We start from the raw sequence: 20,956 nt of genomic DNA on the forward strand, positions 1-20,956 counted from the left end.
AGCTCAACATTGATATGAACAGAAGAGTGGTACTGACCTCGCCTTTGTTCTGTTAGGGCCACAATTATTCCTACAATGCCAGTCTCCACAGCATCTGCTCTTATGAGCATGCCATCCTGACGCTTCCACAGTGTAATGCCATCATTGAGCAAAGTCACCATGTAAGGCTCATAGGAAGCTACAAGTGACCCTGGAATAGCCCATCCTTTACCAGCAGAGTACTTTCTCATCTTCAGAAGACTCATTACCTGCAGTCCTAAAACAAAGGAAAAGCTTACTGAAAATTCCATATCTGAGCCTAGTACGTTCCCAAGTTACTCACAAGTGCAATAGTAAAACTGGCAGCTAGAAAGAAAATACAAACCACTTTGTGAGTTCCAAAGGAAACTGTTTGCTTTCCTGTCCAGTGTAATTTGGCCGACTTCCTTCTTCTCAAAACTGTAGATGGCCTTTGCATTCCCACCCATGAGACCTAGCCTCATACTGATAATCTGGTCATCCTCCAGCCAATACAACTGGCCACGCTGCCAATCCACAAACAATTCACTGATTTCTCCTCTAGCCTCGTACAGCTGTTTGGAGACCGTTTGATGAGGTAGGCTAACATGGGTGGCACCAATGGACAGCTCATCACAGGACACCCAGTACAGGTTTCCAGTCTTCTGGTCAACTCGAACAGTGCATACTAAGAAAATTAATTACGATTTAAGAATTTAAGGGAACCCAAAGACAGAATGAGGACTTGAGCAATAGACAGAGTTAAATGGCACTTGTACTACATACCAGGCTTCAAAGTTGGAATATATTCTAAATGGTCCTCACTGAACAGTCTAGCTTTCACATGTCCTGTGGCATTGGCCCAAATCACCCATCCTCTTTTCCAATCCATGTCAAAAGACTGAATGTCCTCATCCGTGGAGAAGATAAGAACTTTTACAGGACCATTTGCAGTGTACTCCATTGTGTACATACTTGAAGACGTTGCATAGGCAATCTTAAAATCTGTCAGGTTAGAGGAAGGCAACAATAAATACCAGACTGTGTATAAAGTAATTCATTTGCATCAGTGTATACCAGCTATATCCATCACATACTTTCACATGAGCCACTTGGCATAGGAAGCTTTCCCTCAGGGCAAGAGCAGGTGAAACCACCATTGGCCAGCGAGGGCAAACAGAGCTGGCAGCCTGACCTTCTACATGGAGAAGGACCTACAGTGCACAGACATGTTCCATTACTTTAGATTATATGTACACCCCCCCCCCCAAAAAAAAAAAGTTCTATGAGGGTTCCTATACATTTTCCATTTGAAAATTCCATACTTTTCTATACTCAAATGTCCAGTCACCTTGGTAAATTTTTCTGAACAATCTGTACTCAGATGTCAAATATGAGGTTTATGTAAATATTTTAAAATCCAACTGTTAGTAAGTCATTCTGACTATACACACACACACTCCCGATTTAGTCCTTTATAAAAAAGGATAGTTAAATAATTAAATCTATGCCACCTCAGTGAACTCAATTCATCATGTCCACTTATTCCTAAAACCAAATTCCATACTACATAGGAACCCTGTACTGTTGGAAAGTGGCTTACCCCGGGGCTGCTGGAGCTCATGGTAGACAGTAAGGATTGGCAGTGATGCCTTCAGGATGAAACTCTTCTTGTTAGGTTGGTTTTGTGGGGCTTCCCAAAGACGGCCATTTTCAGTCCAGTAGAACCAGCTATTAAACACAGCCAGGTTCTGAGGCGTCTTTCCGTTAAAGAACTCTTTAAAAGTGTATCGCCCGCTGCCATCCACCTTCACCGTCTCAACGGACTACGGCATTAATTGAAAGCACTTGATTAACTATATTCTGGCTTCCTAAAGATTATTATTATAATAATAATAATAATAATAATAATAATAATAATAATAATAATCATAATCATAATCTGATGCATCATATATCAGACACTTCATTCATAGTTTCATACAATGACTTTTGCTGCATTTGGCATAATTAGCTAAATATTACTTTCACTCCTAGAGTGCAACTGTCAACAGAAACTGCAATAAATACTAGGCTTGATTTGACAAAATACCATTTTGAAATCGCTTATCCAGTATAGGCGGCGGACAGCCACATCCAATGTAAGACCTCTTGGTAACTCTGCAGTTATCACAACCAATGTAGCCCGCATGAAACTGTCCATTGCAGCTCTCTCAATAGTCACTGCATCATCTGGTCCTTTGTTAATCCAAAACATGGTACTACAAAGAACAAGACGGAGACAATAACGCATAAATTAAATTTTAGACAATGCACGCATAAATTTACAATACACACCTTTCACTGGGCAGAAGAACCAAATCTGTTGGGTCCGTATCTTTGGACATGACTAGGCTAACTGCACTACCATCAGATGTGCCTGTGTAAATTCCTTTTTTTATCTTAACACTGGTCCAGTAAAGTTGTCCACTGAGCCAGTCAACAGTTAGACTCTTAATTTCACCAAGTCCTGAGGAAAGAGGAAAGCAAAAATATGAAAGTAAAATGAACAAAACACTGTCCAGGGTTATCAACAAAGCACAAACAAGCTGCAGCCCAGTATATCACAGTCACACAAAACAACATGTTAGCATGGACCAGTAGAAACAAACTCCAGACAGAAGGAGCCAATACCTGCATGGTTTCAAGCTTCCTCATCACATCTAAACCAAGTCATGAAGGGCTAGATAAAACTTAAAACTGGAGGAGAGTGGGTTAACAGGGCTAGAGCCAATAAGCCCATTAAGCCTCAGGTTTAAACCATGGCAAACTAACCTGAATAAAGCACTCTTCTCTTCTGATCTTCAGCCTTATAGATATTGCCATTTCCATCAGCCCAATAAAAGAGGTTCCGTGCAAGATCAAATGCCAGGGCCACAGGGACAACATCAGTCGCAAAGAGGGATTTGAATGCTCTGGCCTTTACACTGACTAATCCAATAAGATCCTTCTTGGTGGTAAGAAGTTTAGTGACATTCCCTTATAAAGAAAAATGATTGAACATGCTAGTATAATAAACAGTATAGCAATTAAAACAAATAGACAGACAGCAATAAATGCACATTTGGATCTGAGAAAGTACCTTCAGCTTGGCATGCATTATCTTGCAATTTGAATCCTGGATGACATCTGCACTGAAAAGATCCTTTTTTATTGATGCAGGTGTGCATGCAAGGCCCAAATGGCTGGTCACACTCATCAATATCTGCACAGCCAAAAATGCCCAGAGGGGTTAGTTTGAAAAAAATTGCACTCAACATGACTTCCAGGCTTTTATCAGATTCACATTCTTTCAAAAATACATTGGGTTAAATAGAAAGCACCTTCACACTTGGCCCCATTTGAAGCAAGCTTCATCCCACTGGGACAAGAACACAACGCTCCCCAAAGCTGCTCAGTGCATGTGTGGCTGCAGCCACCATTTCTGTCCCTGCACATTTTACCTGCAACACCCCAGTAAGAAAAAAAAAAAATAATATATATATATATATATATATAAAAAAAGTTAGAAAATCAGTCACAAACAAAAAATAGCTAGTGGCACATATTGGTTTGAGGTTTACTGCCATGTCCTCAAAAACTGGCCTTCTGGGCATATGTGAATACAAACACAGGATGTAGCCATACCACATGTAACAGGCTCGTCACTTCTGTCGGCACACTGGGCAATTCCATCGCACCTCTCGCCTAGCATCAAACACTTTCCATTGGGGCAGCGCACATTCAGGTCTCCACAAGGCCCTAATATTGGTGTTATTGATTAAAAAGATCAACATGTTGTAAATGTGTGCTTAAAACATTAAATCACTGGAAGTCAAGCTCACCACAGTCCTCTTCATCAGAGTTGTCACCACAGTCATTGGCCCTGTTACAGTGGAGGTCCTGTGGGATGCAGATCAGGTTCCTACATGTCCAGTCACCCAAGAGGCAACCTGCACGTCGGCTGCAGTTAAGTTCATCAGACCCGTCGGTACACTGGGATTGGCCATCACATATAGCTGACCTCGATATACACATGGCGCCATCAGCACATTCGAAGTCTTCTCGCGAACAAGCTAAAGGAGCACATGTGAATAAAAATGAAGACGGAAAATTGTAGGCTAGACACACTTTCTAGGCTAAAAGGAACAGTAAAGGTACTAAAAAGCACGTACAGCAACCCATCTCATCGGAGCCGTCCAGGCAGTCGCCGGTTCCATCACATCGCCAAGAGCGGAGAACGCACGCGCCATCATCGCACTGCCAGTGATTATTCCCGCACTTCTGAGAGACACCTGGAATATAGTAACCGGAATCTTAAGTTTCACACTAGAGTGTACTGCGAACACATTGAAAACAGGCACGTCTTGAACTCTTCATGCTGAGGACGACTTTGGCGCGAAAACGAGGCTCACATTTTCGCGTCTACTTCTAACTATAATTAGCTAATAAAATATTAGCTAATTATTATCAATTACAAAAAAAATCGTTATATATTTGCTAATTACAGAACCAGGCAAATGTAGGGAAAACTAAGACAAGTAAGACAACTAACTAAGACAAGTAAGATCGTGTCGTGGAAGGTTTTACAAACTTAATATATAATGAGCTCTCTTTATATTAAGTCCTCTGCGGGTCCGTTAGTTTTATTGTAGGCGTCCATTAATTCTGGGATATTAAGGAAAATATACTACCTGTCAATAAAATTATACTCAAAACTATGACCGCTCTGAAGACAGGTAATAAGTCCATGGCCACCCAGAGGCTTCGGTTGGGCCAAACACCTTCAAGATCAAGGCAAAGCACCTTTATGGTTTCAATACACGAGGAGCGCCCACTTGAGTATTTTCGGGGGGGGGGGGGGATGAATGGTATCGCCATTAATTTATTTGATTTAGTGTTATGAGACTTTATTTAGATTACTGAATTTACGCAGAAAACCAATCTAGAGCAGTTTTATTTGGAGAAACGTAATATATCAAACCTTTGACTTACATTGATTACAGCTTACATTTTGCATATAATGGCTTCACATAGAATTAATCATGCTTTTTATATAATAATAATAATAATAATAATGATATTAATAATAATATAAAGTTAATTTTTATGAACAAAACAATGCACATTAGACATGACAGATAAAATGTCATTTTTCCTCGTTTCAACTACTGATAAAATCGTATTTTTGTGACTCCAAGTTTTCTCTCCTGGCACATCTACGTTCAGGTTCTGAGGGAAGGATGGTACATGAACCTAGGGACTTTGAACAGGTGGACCTTGTAGTTGCCTGAGAATGAGAAGACGAAGCACTATATTATAAAACACTAATTTAAAAGTTACATTATGGAAGACCTTTGGCGACGTTTCCGATCTTGGCTGGATTTCTCAAAAGTATAGTAAAATAAAGATAATCTTTAAATGGTAGAGCACGTATTACACTGAACTCTTCCTCAATATACGATCCCAACAATTAACATTGTATAAAACCATAGAGGCTCCCCAAATAAAATCCTCAGCTAGAGCGTTGGACGCAAGAGCCAATCGTCAGTAACCCGTCAGTAACCTGTATTTTGAAATAAAGATAGAATAGATTCTTTCTATTATTGGAAAAAAGATGCTCGTGACGTTTGCGCATATACAACATTTTACATTTTCTTGTCGAATCTAATCAGAGCGGTAGTGGGGGAACACCCCTACTGTAGTGTGAATTATCTGCCCCCTGCAGGACATTGCTAATCAATGCAAATGATGGGCACAAAATAAGTGCTAGATAATGTTCATTTTATGAAAACAGAGGAGTATAAGGAATTTGTTTATTGTTGTATTTTCATAATAAATATCAAAATGCACAGCAATATGGGTAGAAATATTTAAATAAAATAAGAAAGAAATTGATGCATACCACTTGGAGTATCTGTAGAACCCAGCACTGCTGATACTGATTGGGACAGAGCTCTGAGTCTCTAAATCTCTTGTGTTCACAATTCTCAGGTACGGTTGCATTGTCTAGCTACAGTGGGAAACATACAATCAAGAAGAATTTCAAGTGAACCATGGCAATTAAGAGCAATTAATCGATTAAGACAGAGCATCTCAGTTAACACGTCACAGTTAATTTCTCAAACAAAAAGGGCAGAAAAGAAATGTGCACCTAGTTAGACTTAAATGACTGGGTACGTGATTACAAACTGATTTCATAGTACTGATAAAATACATGCTATTCAGAAACAAAAACAAATTCTAGATTGCAAAGTTGTATACAAAAGATATCAATAAAGATTAAACAGCACATCAGCTTTTAATAGCACATATTTCTTTAGCACCAAAGTAAGAATGTGAATATGTGATAAGGTGCCCTCTGATAACATACTTGTCCTAGAAACACAAAACACTTTTATTCTGAGATGTTCGATACGTATGGGTATACACAATTTAAAATACATACTAATAAATTAACCTGTGGAACAGCATTGATTTCTGCTGCTGATATTGAGGGTTTATCTGGAAGTGTACAAGCAGGTATTTTCCATCTCCCACTAATGACATAACTGTGATGATCAAAGATGTCCAGTGAATGCTGAATTGATTTCAGCATTCTCTTTAATAGTGCCCAAGATCCTCTGAGATCAGCCTTTAGTTCTATATGTATAAGAGAACCCACACACTCTGGTGAACATACGCTTGATTTGGTACTGACATACAGTGTAGACATAGAGAACATAGCCATACTACCCCAGTCTGATGCCAGACCATTCCCTCATTTCATTTGAAATACATATCAGCCACAATATAGTAACCTTGCCTCACTATCACACCAGACACCGATCATGTTAGCCACTGCACAGTTACTCCTAGTGCATTATTACCCACCACATCTGCTTAGCTCAAAAGCTGCAGGCTCTTTTACTAGTACAAAGAATAAGAAAATCTACTGCAGGTGGCAGAGCCTTTTCCTATAAAGCTCCCACACTATGGAATAACTTTTCTGTAAATGTTTATTAATTACTTCTCATCTTAGGTAAAGATGTAGATCTAGGGGTCCATGGGCATTGAGTGTTATGGTAAACTGGGATATTATAATGCTGTCACTGCACCTCTCTTTTGTCCCTCAAGTTTGTTGACTGAGAGTGGCTGTGTGCTGATGTTCCAGGGTGCCCTTATGCCTGTGGTTCCGTCTGGCTCTATCCTTTTAGCTATGCTGCCATAGCTAGATCTGCCGGAGTCTATCTTTGCACATTATAGTAATTTACACACCATCGTACCTGGGCATGCCTAATAATCTATTCTCTCCTTCTGCCGAGGTACACCTACGGCTTATGTCATGATGCTACTGAGCCTCAAACCCGTCTCAGCTGTCATGGAAATTCTTACAACCCTCTGATGTCCCCTGCTGTAGCCCACCACACCTCCACCCCAGCCAACAACTTCTCCATTGCCCTTGATGGACGTTCTCTTGTGGGATGGGTTTCGAACACACGCACACCATCGGTACCAGACTAGGACTTCTAGAAAACTAGACTAGACATGAATTGCTTATTTTTTCATTTTATTATTATTTATTTACTTATTTTTCTCTTTCACTACTTATTCTGCTCCTTATTGCCTATATTGTTACTATTGTGGTGACCTTTGTCGGCCAGAGGACTTTTTCCTTGCCAATGTCATCATTGGCTTGCTCACTGGGGGTTTGTAGTCAGACATTTGTAAAGATGCTTTGACAAGATCTGTTGTAAAAAGTGCTATCTAAATAAATTTGACTTGACTTGACATCAGTCTCTCAGAACTGAGGTTCCTCAGTGTACCTGTGCAACATATTAAAAAGAACAAAACCATGTTTTGAATCTAATCTGACACTTCTGCAGGAACAAATTATCCAATTCAGAACCTTTCCTTATGTTTAGTCAGAAAATGTCATGATCTGAAGATCTGAAAGTCATATTACTTGTCGGACAAATTAGCGAATCCATTATATCAAGAAATTAACGTAAATAGGTTAAAGAAGAGAATATATTGTGTGTAAAACAAAGTCGCCATTGAATCAAAACTTATGTCAGGTGAGCTGCTCTTGACAACTGCTATACATGAAGAACTCAGCAATTTTATATACTGTAGCTCCTCATTGGGTGACACGCTTAGAATATTCTGTTTTGATGATTAAGTTACATTTTACTCTAGTTCTGTAGTTTCATGCTTCACTTTGTACATAAATATTATCTATCTATCCATCCATCCATCCATCCATCCATCCATCCACACACATACAGTGGACCACTACTCAAATCTTTTCAAATATCCATTCCACTGTCACAGCACATGCCATAAAATCCCAAATTAGCACCAACATTCATTCAAGTACTCTGTGTACAGTCACATAATATGGACCAATCAATTATTGTAACACAGTTGTTGCAGTGCATATTCACATTAACAAGTTTCACATTCTCATTTACTTGGCATCTTTTTACATTGCGTTGTCACGTGCACAAGTGAATCGTAAGCAGTTGCATGATTAAAAACAACGAAGTCCCGTTTATTCTCCTTTGTTAAACGGCGGAGGAATACGCTCGTTGTTATGACGGAACTAACCCACTTCCAATTTCCCTACCCCTTTCGGTGTAGTTCTATTATTAAGTCCGTAGACAGACGGCCACATTAACAAACCACAGCCTGTATGCTGGAATCTAACTGTCACAGCTTAAGATACGAATCCGGACGTCCAATAGCAATACTAGAAATTGTGTCTACGTAATAGTCTAAGAAATTGACATCGGCTTTAAGCCAATGCATGAGAAGCGTTATTCTACTGTCACGTGCATAGGTTTCTCTTTCAGCCAATGGAATACTAAGGGTGGGCACGAGGGCAGGAAAGTATCGCGTTGCGTGCATTAATGTTAGGTTGGTTGTATCACAGGCCGTCGTCTGCTGATGTAATTTGGCTATAGAGGAAGGAAAATACAGTTTAAAATCGATTTTACGTACTCTGGAAAAATCACGTTTTAACGTGGACTGCACACTTGTGCATTTCCATACAATCCGCGTCTTATTGATAAGGTGAGATTTTCCAGTACCAGATTGCAAGATAACTGATGGCAAACATGTCTCTAACCTGTTTATTTTTCTGTCAAACAAAGTAGCAAGCCTGCTAGCGGTTTGGGGAATTAATTGTCAGTACTGGATGAGGATACCGATCTTACAAAGCATTACATCTCAAACATTTCGATCGCTTTCTAAGTTAATTAGTGCAGATATTCCGATCTGTAATTTCTAAAGCACACAGTGAGCTGTTTAATTGTGACCGGTTAAAGCTGCATTCATGCTCCGGTTTTGTTTCATTGTAGCCACTAGCATCAGTCTCTGCGGAATCCTTTTGCTCCAGAATCGTGGGACTCCGTCGAACAACCTTCCATGCAGCAATCCAATACGTTTCTTTCCACCAGTCGATCTGCTTGAGGTAAACTTTGAAGTGTTCGGCAGAAAAATCATTTTTTATAACTTCTTTGCAACGAACTAGCTTGCCAATCCTGCTCAGCATTGGCCTGACGTATTTTAGGGTTACATTGTTGTTGACTAGCTACATATAGTTAATCGATTTGTTTTGTTGTCTTATCGGGTGAATAACCTGTGGAAATTTGAGAATTTTGAGGCCAGATTACTACGGGCAGTGTGGTTTATGCATGACCTATCTAGTTGCATGCTCACGAGTAGTTTAGAAGACAGCTACAGTAGTCTATTTGCTGTCCATCTCAGACGTACTGGAATTTGTTTCGTTTGTCTGGATATCCGGTAAACGTTTCTATAAATGAATTTGTCCAATTAAATCAATACAATTCATTGATTCGTTTTTAACCAAATAACGGCTCGAGACCTTTCCGACGTTCCACACACCAAATTAAAATAAACAGATTAATTATCAGATTCTTGAAAAGATCCGTGAGCATCAGTTGTAAACAATTGTATTAAAGGTTTTATACTAAAAACTGCCTATGCTGTCTAGCTGTGATCGTCATGTACACGTGTTCTGCTTTTTCTGACTTACAATGCAGGACACATTTCCAAGAGGTTTATGTTACAGTGTGATGACCGGTTTTCACTCGCACCTGACGAATTACCGAAGCGTTTTAATAATTTCTAAATATTTGCTTGGCTTAAACTGTGAGTTTGAGTTTTAAAATCAGTGCTGTAATTTTGCTTAACTACCCCTACGTTTATTTTGTGTCCAGTGTTTTTGTTGGTCATTTAGGAGCCATTCTTTTTTCTTTTTTTTTCATTGTTGGTCGTTTCCGCTATGATAAATAACCTTATGCCAGCAAAGCCCTCTGTGGGAATTAGCCATTTTGTAAAACGCAACCTCTGAAAATATATTGTTTACTTCCACTTCCCCCTGTTAACAATCGTTGTTTTATGGGGTCTGAGTTGAGTACATCTTTGTCACCACGACTTGCAGCAAGGAAATCTCTCTTAATAGCGGGGCTCTTTTCCTCGTTAGGTGGAACAAAACTTTAAATTACACCGGTGAAGGCTTTGAAACGAGAAGCTAGGAATATGGAAATTTGGCTTCTGTTATCCTTAATCTTCTATGGTAGTGTTGCTTCTATGAAACTGCAGTTTCTTTAGTTTATTTTAAGAACGTTTAAGTAAACTAGAGTTTTTTTCATGCTATGAAGCTTTGGCACAGGTACGATGTTAACTTACTGAAACCAATTGACCTAATTATTTTAGCAAATTACATGTTAATGAAAGCATATTAACTCATTTGTTACAGAAATTGTCATAAGTGTGAACCTGGCTACCAACCTTGTTGTTTTGAAGAGCATTTTGACATGTGAATCTGTACTGATGAGTACTGGCACTTCAGAGTGCATTTTGCAGAGTGCGGGAATTTCTACTCATCCGTTTAAGCCAGGGTTTTGTGTGGTCTGTCATCAGATGTTTTATTTCTGTTTTTCTTTACTCAGGTAACTCCTCACCCCCCCCCTCCCCTTCCCTATTCCATCTCCTGAACACCTCTCCTGCCCCCCCCCACCTACCTTTCCTTCTAACGCTCCCTTACATCCCTAACCCAGTGGCCCTCTGCCCAAAGCGGGTTCGTCTCGCTTCCCTCAGCATCCCTAGCCTACCTGTCTGGGAGGTGGCTGAACAATCACCTGACACACCGACCATGTCATCCATCTTGCCATTCACCCCGCCGGTGGTGAAGCGCCTGCTCGGCTGGAAGAAATCGGCAAGTGGCTCTGGTGGAGCTGGTGGCGGCGGCGAGCAGAATGGCCAGGAGGAGAAGTGGTGTGAGAAGGCTGTGAAGAGCCTGGTGAAGAAGCTAAAGAAAACAGGGCAACTAGATGAGCTGGAGAAGGCTATCACCACACAGAACTGCAACACCAAGTGTGTGACCATTCCCAGGTATGCCACGGCCACTGACAATCCTGTCCAAACCCTTGCCCTGCACACATGCACTCTCCCCCCAATACGACCTCGTGCCACAAACCTCACTTTCTGACCGTTTCCCTCTGCTCTCATGCAGTTTGTTTGCTCATAGCTATCAAAACATTATGCTTTGAAAGAATAATTTCACAGTTTCAATAGGAAATGTATTTAGCACATAGTAAACTGGTGTGTTACTGCCTCAACTCCTTAAATGAATGAGGGTGCACCTATCACATTAGCATTGCTTATTTTATTTCTTTACATTTTTTCTGTGCCATCTGTCTACACTGACTTGGGTTCTAGTCTGTCAGTTTGGCTTTGATGATGTATATATTTTCTTATCATGTGTTTTTCCCATTCCACCTCATCTACATTCTGAAGCCCAGTTTTCACGTCAGGCACTAACAACCTTCTTGTTTTCCTGTTGATGGATATTAACCATCAGTGACTTCTATCTGTATTGTTGGAAGCCTGTGGACTAGTAGAGCTTTTTAGACTCAACAAATTGAAACCTTGTTTTTTTTAAGGCACTTGTGTTTTACGCAAACAGTGCTTCTCGTAGCTTTTTGTTGTAGCTTTGAGTCACAATGGTGTGTTTTAAAAAAAAACAAAAAAAAAACTTTATTATAATTTGTGCTTTACAAATTAGAAGTTATTAAAACTCACACGTCCACTTTTTGGTCTATTATACTATATTATCATTATGCCTAATGCATATTCTTAGATTACACTTTATGACTTGAAGGTCATCTGAAGTATTGTTCATTTTTTCCCCTTAATAAAACCTTATTGTGAGTCCTGAAATCCAGTAAGTAAACAGCTAAACTAAAAGGGAGAATTTTGTTTCGTCACAATGCTGTCAAGAAATGGAAATGTATATGAATTAACCTATCCTTGGTTTATGAGGGCTGAATCTGATTATTTTTAACCGCTATATGAAATTGTAGTTCTTTTTTTTTTAGGACAGAGAAGCAGAAATCCTATATCCTACGTTTCTGTTAATGAAGCCCTGGTAATCTTTTAAGAAGTCCGATGCATCTGGCACATATGGATTTTTTTTAAGATGAACTATATAAACCAAATGCATATATTTATTAGTAAGAATCTTTCCAGCTTTACTGGTGCAAAATGGTAAAGACGATCCACGCTAGCAGTTTTGGCTCGTTGTCGTCTTTCTCTTTGAGAGCTTGTCTGAAGAGATTTCACAGGGTGGGAAAGTTTGCTTCCAGTGTGGGTTTTTTTTTGATGTTCTAATCAGTCCTCTAACCTTGGAGGTTGGTGGGAATGGCCGAAGACATTGTCTCTGCTAATTCTCATGTTTTGTCATAACTATCTCTAATGCCTGCTAACACACTAACGCAGACTACCCTCTTGGCCTCTTTTTTCCCCACTTTATTTTCTTGATGTGCTTTTTTGAGCCTTTGGAGACCACTATTCCTCAGTGTTTCTTTCCTGTGTTACTAGTGTGTAGAGAGAGATGATACAAAAAGAGTATTATATTGTTTGCAACAAAATGGTTTCCATATTGATGTTATCTACATCACTATGAAGCAATGTTGCGTTTTCTTTAGGCGTGGTGGTGTTGGATGTATAAACCTACTGTGCATATGACCACACTTGGCATACTGTAAGCCTTGTTTTTCATCGACAGGAGTCTGATGTGCTGCAAGGTGATCTTTAGTTAGCTATACATGACATGACTCTTGATTGCCCTGTCTTGAGGGATATTTTAAGAAGCTAATAGAAATGTTTTCATCTGTTATGTACTGATGTATGTAGGAAGTGAGGAGGTGGATTAGCAATGTCAAGTGACTATTTTTTTTCCCCCTTCCCCTCACTAGATAGTTTGAGGTGCAACATGGCGCGTATGGGCTAGTCAGTGTCTGAATCTAAAGTCGTGGCTGCAGCAGCTGCTGCTCGACATGTGGTTGGTTTGACGTTTGAATCATGGGTCATTTTGCGTTGTCAGTGGCGTGGCTCCGTGCACCTCTTTGCCCTTATTTGTTTGTATGTTTGTTCGTTCTATTCCAAGGAAAGCGATCCCTTATCTGCAGTGATGTGACTTCTGGTCGAAGGGCCGCTCTGTTGGCACCGGGGCCCTTCTGAAGAAAGGTGCTGATAGCGTATCTGCAGATGTGCCTCCAGCAAGCGTGGGGCTGCACCTCCCCCCAGCACCTCCCCTGGCTACACCCATGGGCTTGTCTTTCTGAAACCTATTGATTGTAATTTGATCTTGCCGTTGTCTGGCTGATGGCCGTATTAAAGCCCTGTTTTCATCTCTTCTGATAAATCTGAAGAGGAAGGAGACCAACGTCCAATTCCGTCAAATACTGATGGGCTGAATATGACAGCCTGTAGAACAGTATTTGCATAGAGCAAATGACATCATCTGAACAGGCCAGATATCCCTTCGGTCCACTAAGGGCTATGAGCAAAAAGTAGACTACTGGCAGGCAAAGAAAAGATGGCTACCGACAGGCATATAATTTTTGTGCTTTATTATATAAATCAGATGGATTAAACACATTTCAGATGTAATTTCATGTTATTTCAGGCCATGTGCTTTAGGATTCCCCCCCCCCCCCTCTTCTCAAGCTGTGACCTAGATTTAGTTATGAATTATGAAGCTTAATTTTTGCCAAAGTGGAATTGGCTTATACCAACACTTGCACAATAACTGGAGCATTTTCAGGTTGCATGTCATCTTCAAAGGAAAACAGCTTTTTTAGAAAAGTTACTCTTGCACTGGCATAATTATGCCTTGTTGGAAGCGTGGGTAGCTTCTTCTTTCTGTTAGTCGCAGCTGTTGTCTGTTTAACGTAATGGCATTCATCACCTAACCTTCAGTCCCCAAACCTTTTGATATTTAACAGGGAACAAAAGAACACACATTGGAGAACCTTGCCGAAATAATGAGATAGATTTAGACCTATCTCTTACAGGATTATGAAGATGATGGATGTTCAGAGACTGCTTCCTTTCGTGTCGAAAAGGAGACTGGGCAGCAATGCTCAGTTTCAGTATTCATAACCCAGGATTATAGGCTGAGGACATATGGTTCCCTCTAATGTAGTGCACTACCTCCCCTTTAATCTCTTTTGGGATCTGTATTGAGACCTGGCATGGAGAGACGAGGGGGATGCTAGCAGACTGTGGTGTTTTTTTTTCTGTAGATAAGTTCTATCAAGAGAAGAGTTGTTGATAAAAGAAATTAAGCACTTCTTTAGGCTTTATCCTGAGACTGATAAGCATGTGGAGAAGAGGTTTAGAGCGGCTCCCTGCGCGGACGACAGTGGGCCACCAGCAGATGGAATGTCCTTGTTTGATTAGGCTTGGGGTCTCTTGGTGACCAGGGAAATGGACTTAATAGCCCTGTAAGGCATATCTCTGCTCAATCTGTTGGGTGCCCACTGGAGCTTTGTGAGGGTGCTGATGTTTCAAATAGAATTGGGCCCAACCTCACTTTAGTAGAGGGTGGATTTTCAGGACCTTATTAGTAGGAAAGTGCTTATAGTGTTTGCATTAGCAATCTTCCACACACAGAGCTAATTATAAGTTGATCAGGAACAAGAGTTAACAAAACTGTATGTATGTTAACAAAACCAGTGGATGCTGTTATTGTGATTGTTCATATTTATTAATTGAAGGAGCATGGTTTTAACATCTGGTCATGTCATGATTGACATCTGGTCTGCATGTTTGTTTGTGTTCTGCTAAGAGTGGGTGTTGGGAAACCTTCCAGATGTATTTTGAAACTAAGGCCCCCTTCCCTTAATGCTGGCCCTGCCAGTTAGTGGTAGCACAGGATAGTTTCACTTCACTTCTTTACTAGCCATTATTTTTGAATTTGCTGTGTATCTTGTTTTTCCTTACTGTGCCAACTCAAGAAAAATGTGAAAAACACAGCAAAAATGACAAGCGCTGTAGTGGAGGTCTGTATTAAAAAATAAACTTCATAAAATTATGGGTAACTTTAAGTTACTCAAAACAGCACTGGCTGCCCATTTAATAATAAAAAAAAAGTACCTGTCAGTTTAACCAACTATTTACCCAGCAATTCATAAGGAAATTCATAAGGAAAATGAGCAACTGCTCAATATCTTTGGTAACACCAGTGGCTGAGTGTCTTCTCATTACCTTTTCACTGCAGGTAGTGCAGGCTTTATTGATTTATGGGTTGGTAAAAGGGTAAGGCCAAATAGTCCCCTTTTCAACAACTGCACTGACCATTTTCCTTATATATGGCTTCTGGTTTCTAGAAGCTTCTTCTAATAGTCATCTTAAGTCCATTAGAACAGGCAGTCAAGCTGAGCTGGTCAATGTGAGCACTTGCTTGAGAATGTCCAATTTATTGAGAATGAACTGCAACTAAATTTCATGTTTTAACATTTTAGATAATTTGTCCTTTAACTGAAGATTCAGTTGAATTATGCTGTAGGAGGACTTTTAAAAAATATTTTTATTACTTAAATTATTATTATTATTTTTTTTTTATATGTACAGCCAGGAGCAGAAGCAAGACTCACAGAAATGGATGCCTGTCACTTGTTTCTTCTCTGTGATTATTTCCTCAGCTTTACACATCTAGACAAAGGTGTCATTTTAGCTCAGGAAAATCTCTATTCAAAAGTTCTTCCATGTCAGCAATTGAGTTCTTTTAAGTTCATTTTTGAATAGACCTGCCTACTTTTGTGTTTGGCTTTTCACAATTTTCATTTCATGGCCTATTAAGGATTATCTATGTTTGGTTTTTTTTTGTTTTGTTTTTTTGTGTTTTTTTTTCTTTTTTTTTTTTTTTGTGCGTGTCTAATGACTGTTATTTGATTGAAATGAATGTAGTGTATATCATAGAAATAGATTGTGTTCAGCTCATTTATGTCCAGTGCTGCATGTTTAAATGTTGAAATCTGTCTTATCCAACCAGTCATGAAAACAATCTATTAACATTCTCAACCCACCTCAATGCCATTGGAACATAGCTATTGAATTATAATGCACTGTAATTATAAGAGTACATTTATCAGCCTGTCTTGTTTTGTTCCCCATCTCGCTGTCATATGTGGTTCCTCCATCAGAGTGGCTTCTTTTATTTGAGCTGGTCTGTGCCTTGGTCTCCACATGCAGGTCTACAGAACATCTCCAGTGAAAGAAGCAACATCCCTATATCTCGCCCCCCCACAACTCCACCATGGTATATCATCTTGGTATTTTTGAATGAATCATGCCCCCATGTTTATCATTTTTTTTTTGTTTGTTTTTTTGTTTGTTTTTTTGTTTTTCTTTTTCTTTTTTGTTGTTTCCTTTTACTTTTCTGTGCACAGCAATTGCTCTGAAATTTGGGGACTGAGTACACCAAACACGATAGAACAGTGGGATACCTCAGGCCTATACAGCTACACTGACCAAACCAGGTGACTATCCTCTCCTGCCACAGCGCACCACTCACCCGTGCCCATCTTTGCTGGCGCTCATGGCCAGGCTGCGGAGCGGGAGACTCCTGGTTCTCCTCTCGTAGCTCCTTTTCCTCCTCCTTCTCCTCCTGGGGGCTGTGTATTTCACATTAACCTTTCACACCCTTCTGAGATTTTAATCACGGGAGTGACTTTTCGGAGGCCTTGCTTAAAGAGCTAAATTACAAGTAGCTGAATTGAAATGATGCATATGTAGTTCTGCTCATAGTACACTCGGGTCCTTTCGGGCACTTAGAAAGGATAATCGTTGTTTCTGTGGTAAAATTAGGGGAGTTTGGCATTGTTTCTGTCTGGTTTTGGTACATAATTGTAGGCCAGTTTGACCCAGTCTAACCATGCTGTCTCCCCTTTCTCTATCTGTGTTCCCTTTTCTCTCACCATTTGGCACGTTCCTTCTTTCCTGTCTTCTTTCTGTCTCCCTTTTTTTCCTCTTTTCCCTGTCCTTTCTCCTACGTGCGTGCATGGGTGTGTGCGCACATACATGTGTGCGCACATGTGCCTGTCCGGGTCAGATCCCTGGACGGGCGCCTGCAGGTGTCCCACCGCAAAGGTCTGCCGCACGTAATCTACTGCCGCCTGTGGCGATGGCCCGACCTGCACAGCCACCACGAGCTGCGTGCCATCGACACTTGCGAATACGCCTTCAACTTGAAAAAGGATGAGGTGTGCGTCAACCCCTACCACTACCAGCGCGTGGAGACCCCAGGTGCGCGCAGATGTGCTTTCACACGGTCCGCCATCTGTTATGGCGGCTGATGACGACGTACCAGAAAAGGGGTTGTGGGCTTCTGGTATGGATGCAGGGCCTGCTTTCTAATGGACTGGCTTTGCACACTCCTGTCTGCAGTGCTTCCGCCTGTCCTAGTGCCAAGACACACAGAGATCCTGACTGAGCTGCCTCCGCTGGATGACTACACCCATTCCATACCTGAAAACACCAACTTCCCTGCCGGGATTGAGCCCCCCAACAACTACATACCAGGTGCGCGTGCTGCAACGCGTGAACGCTGTCTCTGTTCTCTCAATCTCCTCATCAGAAGCCAGGGCTGTACTAGATTTGCTGAATTTGTGGCGTATTTCAGGGCTGAGGTGTGTGTGTGTGTGTGTGTGTGTGTGTGTGTGTGTGTGTGTGTGTGTGTGTGTGTGTGTGTGTGTGTCCTGTGTACATCTGCAGAGACTCCTCCACCTGGCTACATCAGTGAGGATGGAGAAACCAGCGACCAGCAAATGAATCAGAGTATGGACACAGGTAGATGGGTTCCCAGCATCACCAGCACTTCATGGTAATGGGTGTACATGGTCCTTGAAGAGGGAAAGCACTTCATCTTCTAGAACAGAAGTTTTATTCAGCCCATCATCAACATTAAAATATGTGATATTTATTTCAAGAAAAATAATTAAATTAAAAATCCTTTATTTAGACATGGCTGTGGACAGAGTCTCTAATTTTAGACCATATTTATGAACATGTATGGTTAGATTGGCGCCCTCTAGGGTTTAGGTTCACATCTTTTTTTCGTGTAAAAAAAAAAAAAAAAAAAAAAAAAAAAAAAAAAAAAAAAAAAATATATATATATATATATATATATATATATATATATATATATATATATATATATATATATATATATATATATATATATAAATTTATAAATTTATTTTTATTTATTTATTTTTTTTCCCATCTGCTCTTGGTAAATTAATAGGAAACTGTTAGTATATGACTGCATTTTCTTTTTCAATTGTATGGTTTATTTGTTGGATTCTTAACCAAAATACATAACTTTTTGATTTGAAGTTATGCTTTCTACAATGTAATTTGAAATCGTTTCCTAAATATGAATCTCTAGGAAACTCAACAAAGTCATATCACAACTCATTTATAGCACTTGTGTTGAAGTTGTACTTTCACTCTCCTTGTTGAAGACTGCCGAAATGCATTGAGGCTTTCTCCATAGCTATGTCTAAATAAAGGCTTTTTCAAGTAATGAAGAGTGCCTTTTCTGTTTTTAGCATGTGGCATCCCATTCCACAGAACAATATCTAAGTTTGTTTCCCTTCCAGTAGCATTCTATGTTGAGAGATGTGTATGTTTTATATTGAAGTTCATTCGTATTACAAATTGAAAAGAAAAAGGACAAGTGGGCTGTCTGGGTGTCAGACACGATTCATCTTGGAGTATTTTGGTATCAAGTTCTACCTCTTGTTTCCCTGGCCAGGCTCTCCTGCGGAGCTGTCGCCGAGCACGCTTTCACCCGTCAATCACGGCATGGGTAAGGGTGCATTATCACTTTGCAACTCCACCCCCAGACCCACCCTCTACGCACTCTACTGTCACCCGCGATAGCCTTTAGCAGCATCTGCTGAGCCACAAATATCACACTTGAGGTTTAGCTGACGTTTATTTACTTTTCAATTTTTGGTATCGTGTGTTTGTGTTTGTGTTTGTGTGTGTGTTTGTGTGTTTGTGTGTTTGTGTGTGTGTGTGTGTGTGTGTGTGTGTGTGTGTGTGTGTGTGTGTGTGTGTGTGTGTGTGTGTGTGTGTTAGACTTGCAGCCGGTGACCTACTCGGAGCCTGCATTCTGGTGCTCCATAGCATACTACGAGCTGAACCAGCGGGTCGGCGAGACCTTTCATGCCTCGCAGCCTTCGCTGACTGTTGACGGCTTCACGGATCCATCCAACTCTGAGCGTTTCTGCCTGGGTCTGCTCTCCAACGTGAACCGCAACGCCACTGTGGAGATGACCCGCAGGCACATAGGTCTGCCCCCTGCTACACTCACCAACACACCCACTGAAGGATGACTGAAAAACATGTTATTGCCGTTTAGCAGAGGTGCTCACACTGATGACTGTTTGTTGATGTGAGCAGGCCGTGGAGTTAGGCTTTATTATATCGGTGGTGAGGTGTTTGCGGAGTGTCTGAGCGACAGTGCCATCTTTGTGCAAAGCCCTAACTGCAACCAGAGGTATGGTTGGCACCCTGCGACTGTCTGCAAAATCCCCCCAGGTAAGCCGTCCCCCCACTTTGGGTGGGCCAGGGTCCACGAGTTCCAACCAGTCACAGATCACAGTCAAACATTGCTGTGTAATCCTGACACCTCAGTACCCTCTTGTCCCAGGCTGTAACCTGAAGATCTTCAACAACCAGGAGTTTGCTGCCCTCCTGGCGCAGTCGGTAAACCAGGGCTTTGAGGCCGTCTATCAGCTGACTAGAATGTGCACCATCCGCATGAGCTTTGTCAAAGGCTGGGGTGCTGAGTACAGGTGATGATGATGATGATGATGATGATGATTTTGTTTTATTTATTTAAAAAAATAATAAATCCGCACTTATTGGTATTAGACTACTGGAGTCTAGAAATATGAAAACTGTTAATACCTCCCACATGGTTAAGGCCATAGCCTGTTCTAGAGCAACCATGTAGCATGCACTGCTGTTTAGTATGAGAGACCTGAGTGACTTTTTTGTGTGTGTGTCTGGCAGACGGCAGACGGTGACGAGCACTCCATGCTGGATTGAGCTGCACTTGAATGGGCCATTGCAGTGGCTGGACAAAGTTCTGACCCAGATGGGCTCTCCCAGTGTCCGCTGCTCCAGTATGTCCTAATTGCCATTACAGTATCACCCCCCCCCCCCCCTTCCCTGAAAACGACAAATTCTACAATCACAACAAATGACAACTAGAACAACAACAGACTTGCTATAACCCCCCCCCCCCCATTTCATAATCAGTCCTCTTTCTTTTTCTCTCTCATGCACACACGTGTGTTCTCTTGCTCGCTCTCCTTCCCTGATGTTCTTACTGTTCAGAACTGAACATGGCACTTGCTGTCACATCAACTTCATTCATATTTTTATTCTTTTTTTTTTTTTTTGTCCTCCTAAATCCTCAATATTAAATGTATTAGTAGTAGAATTTGAAATGTACATTTGATATTGTTTCCTTTATGAAGACCAGGGAACCTATATGTGTAATCGGGAAGGACTAGAATGCAGGTGATGACTTGGCACAAATATTTCAGTAATGCATTCCCTCCCCTTG

The 20,956-nt window shown here is 40.8% G+C and overlaps 1 protein-coding gene across 3 annotated transcripts in view; it reads left to right on the plus strand.

The window, feature by feature from the left end:
• Nucleotides 1-8,930: 8,930 nt before the first annotated feature.
• Nucleotides 8,931-20,956, plus strand: part of smad2 (SMAD family member 2) — a 17,979-nt gene continuing 5,953 nt past the window's right edge. Inside the window, exons 1-12 of one of the 3 annotated variants that reach the window (XM_027031126.2) lie at nucleotides 8,931-9,069; nucleotides 9,357-9,469; nucleotides 10,974-11,415; nucleotides 16,761-16,850; nucleotides 17,423-17,616; nucleotides 17,758-17,892; nucleotides 18,085-18,159; nucleotides 19,130-19,183; nucleotides 19,459-19,671; nucleotides 19,783-19,920; nucleotides 20,033-20,177; nucleotides 20,398-20,510. In XM_027031126.2, coding sequence (XP_026886927.1) covers nucleotides 11,177-11,415; nucleotides 16,761-16,850; nucleotides 17,423-17,616; nucleotides 17,758-17,892; nucleotides 18,085-18,159; nucleotides 19,130-19,183; nucleotides 19,459-19,671; nucleotides 19,783-19,920; nucleotides 20,033-20,177; nucleotides 20,398-20,510 — 1,396 coding nt within the window. In that variant the 5' untranslated portion in view covers nucleotides 8,931-9,069; nucleotides 9,357-9,469; nucleotides 10,974-11,176. Of the gene's footprint in view, nucleotides 9,070-9,356; nucleotides 9,470-10,973; nucleotides 11,416-16,760; nucleotides 16,851-17,422; nucleotides 17,617-17,757; nucleotides 17,893-18,084; nucleotides 18,160-19,129; nucleotides 19,184-19,458; nucleotides 19,672-19,782; nucleotides 19,921-20,032; nucleotides 20,178-20,397 lie in introns of all 3 variants that reach the window. The other 2 variants (XM_035535655.1, XM_027031127.2) reach the window with 2 other exon arrangements.

Source organism: Electrophorus electricus, chromosome 17 (genome assembly GCF_013358815.1).
Source record: "Electrophorus electricus isolate fEleEle1 chromosome 17, fEleEle1.pri, whole genome shotgun sequence".
NCBI classification, from domain to species: domain Eukaryota; kingdom Metazoa; phylum Chordata; class Actinopteri; order Gymnotiformes; family Gymnotidae; genus Electrophorus; species Electrophorus electricus.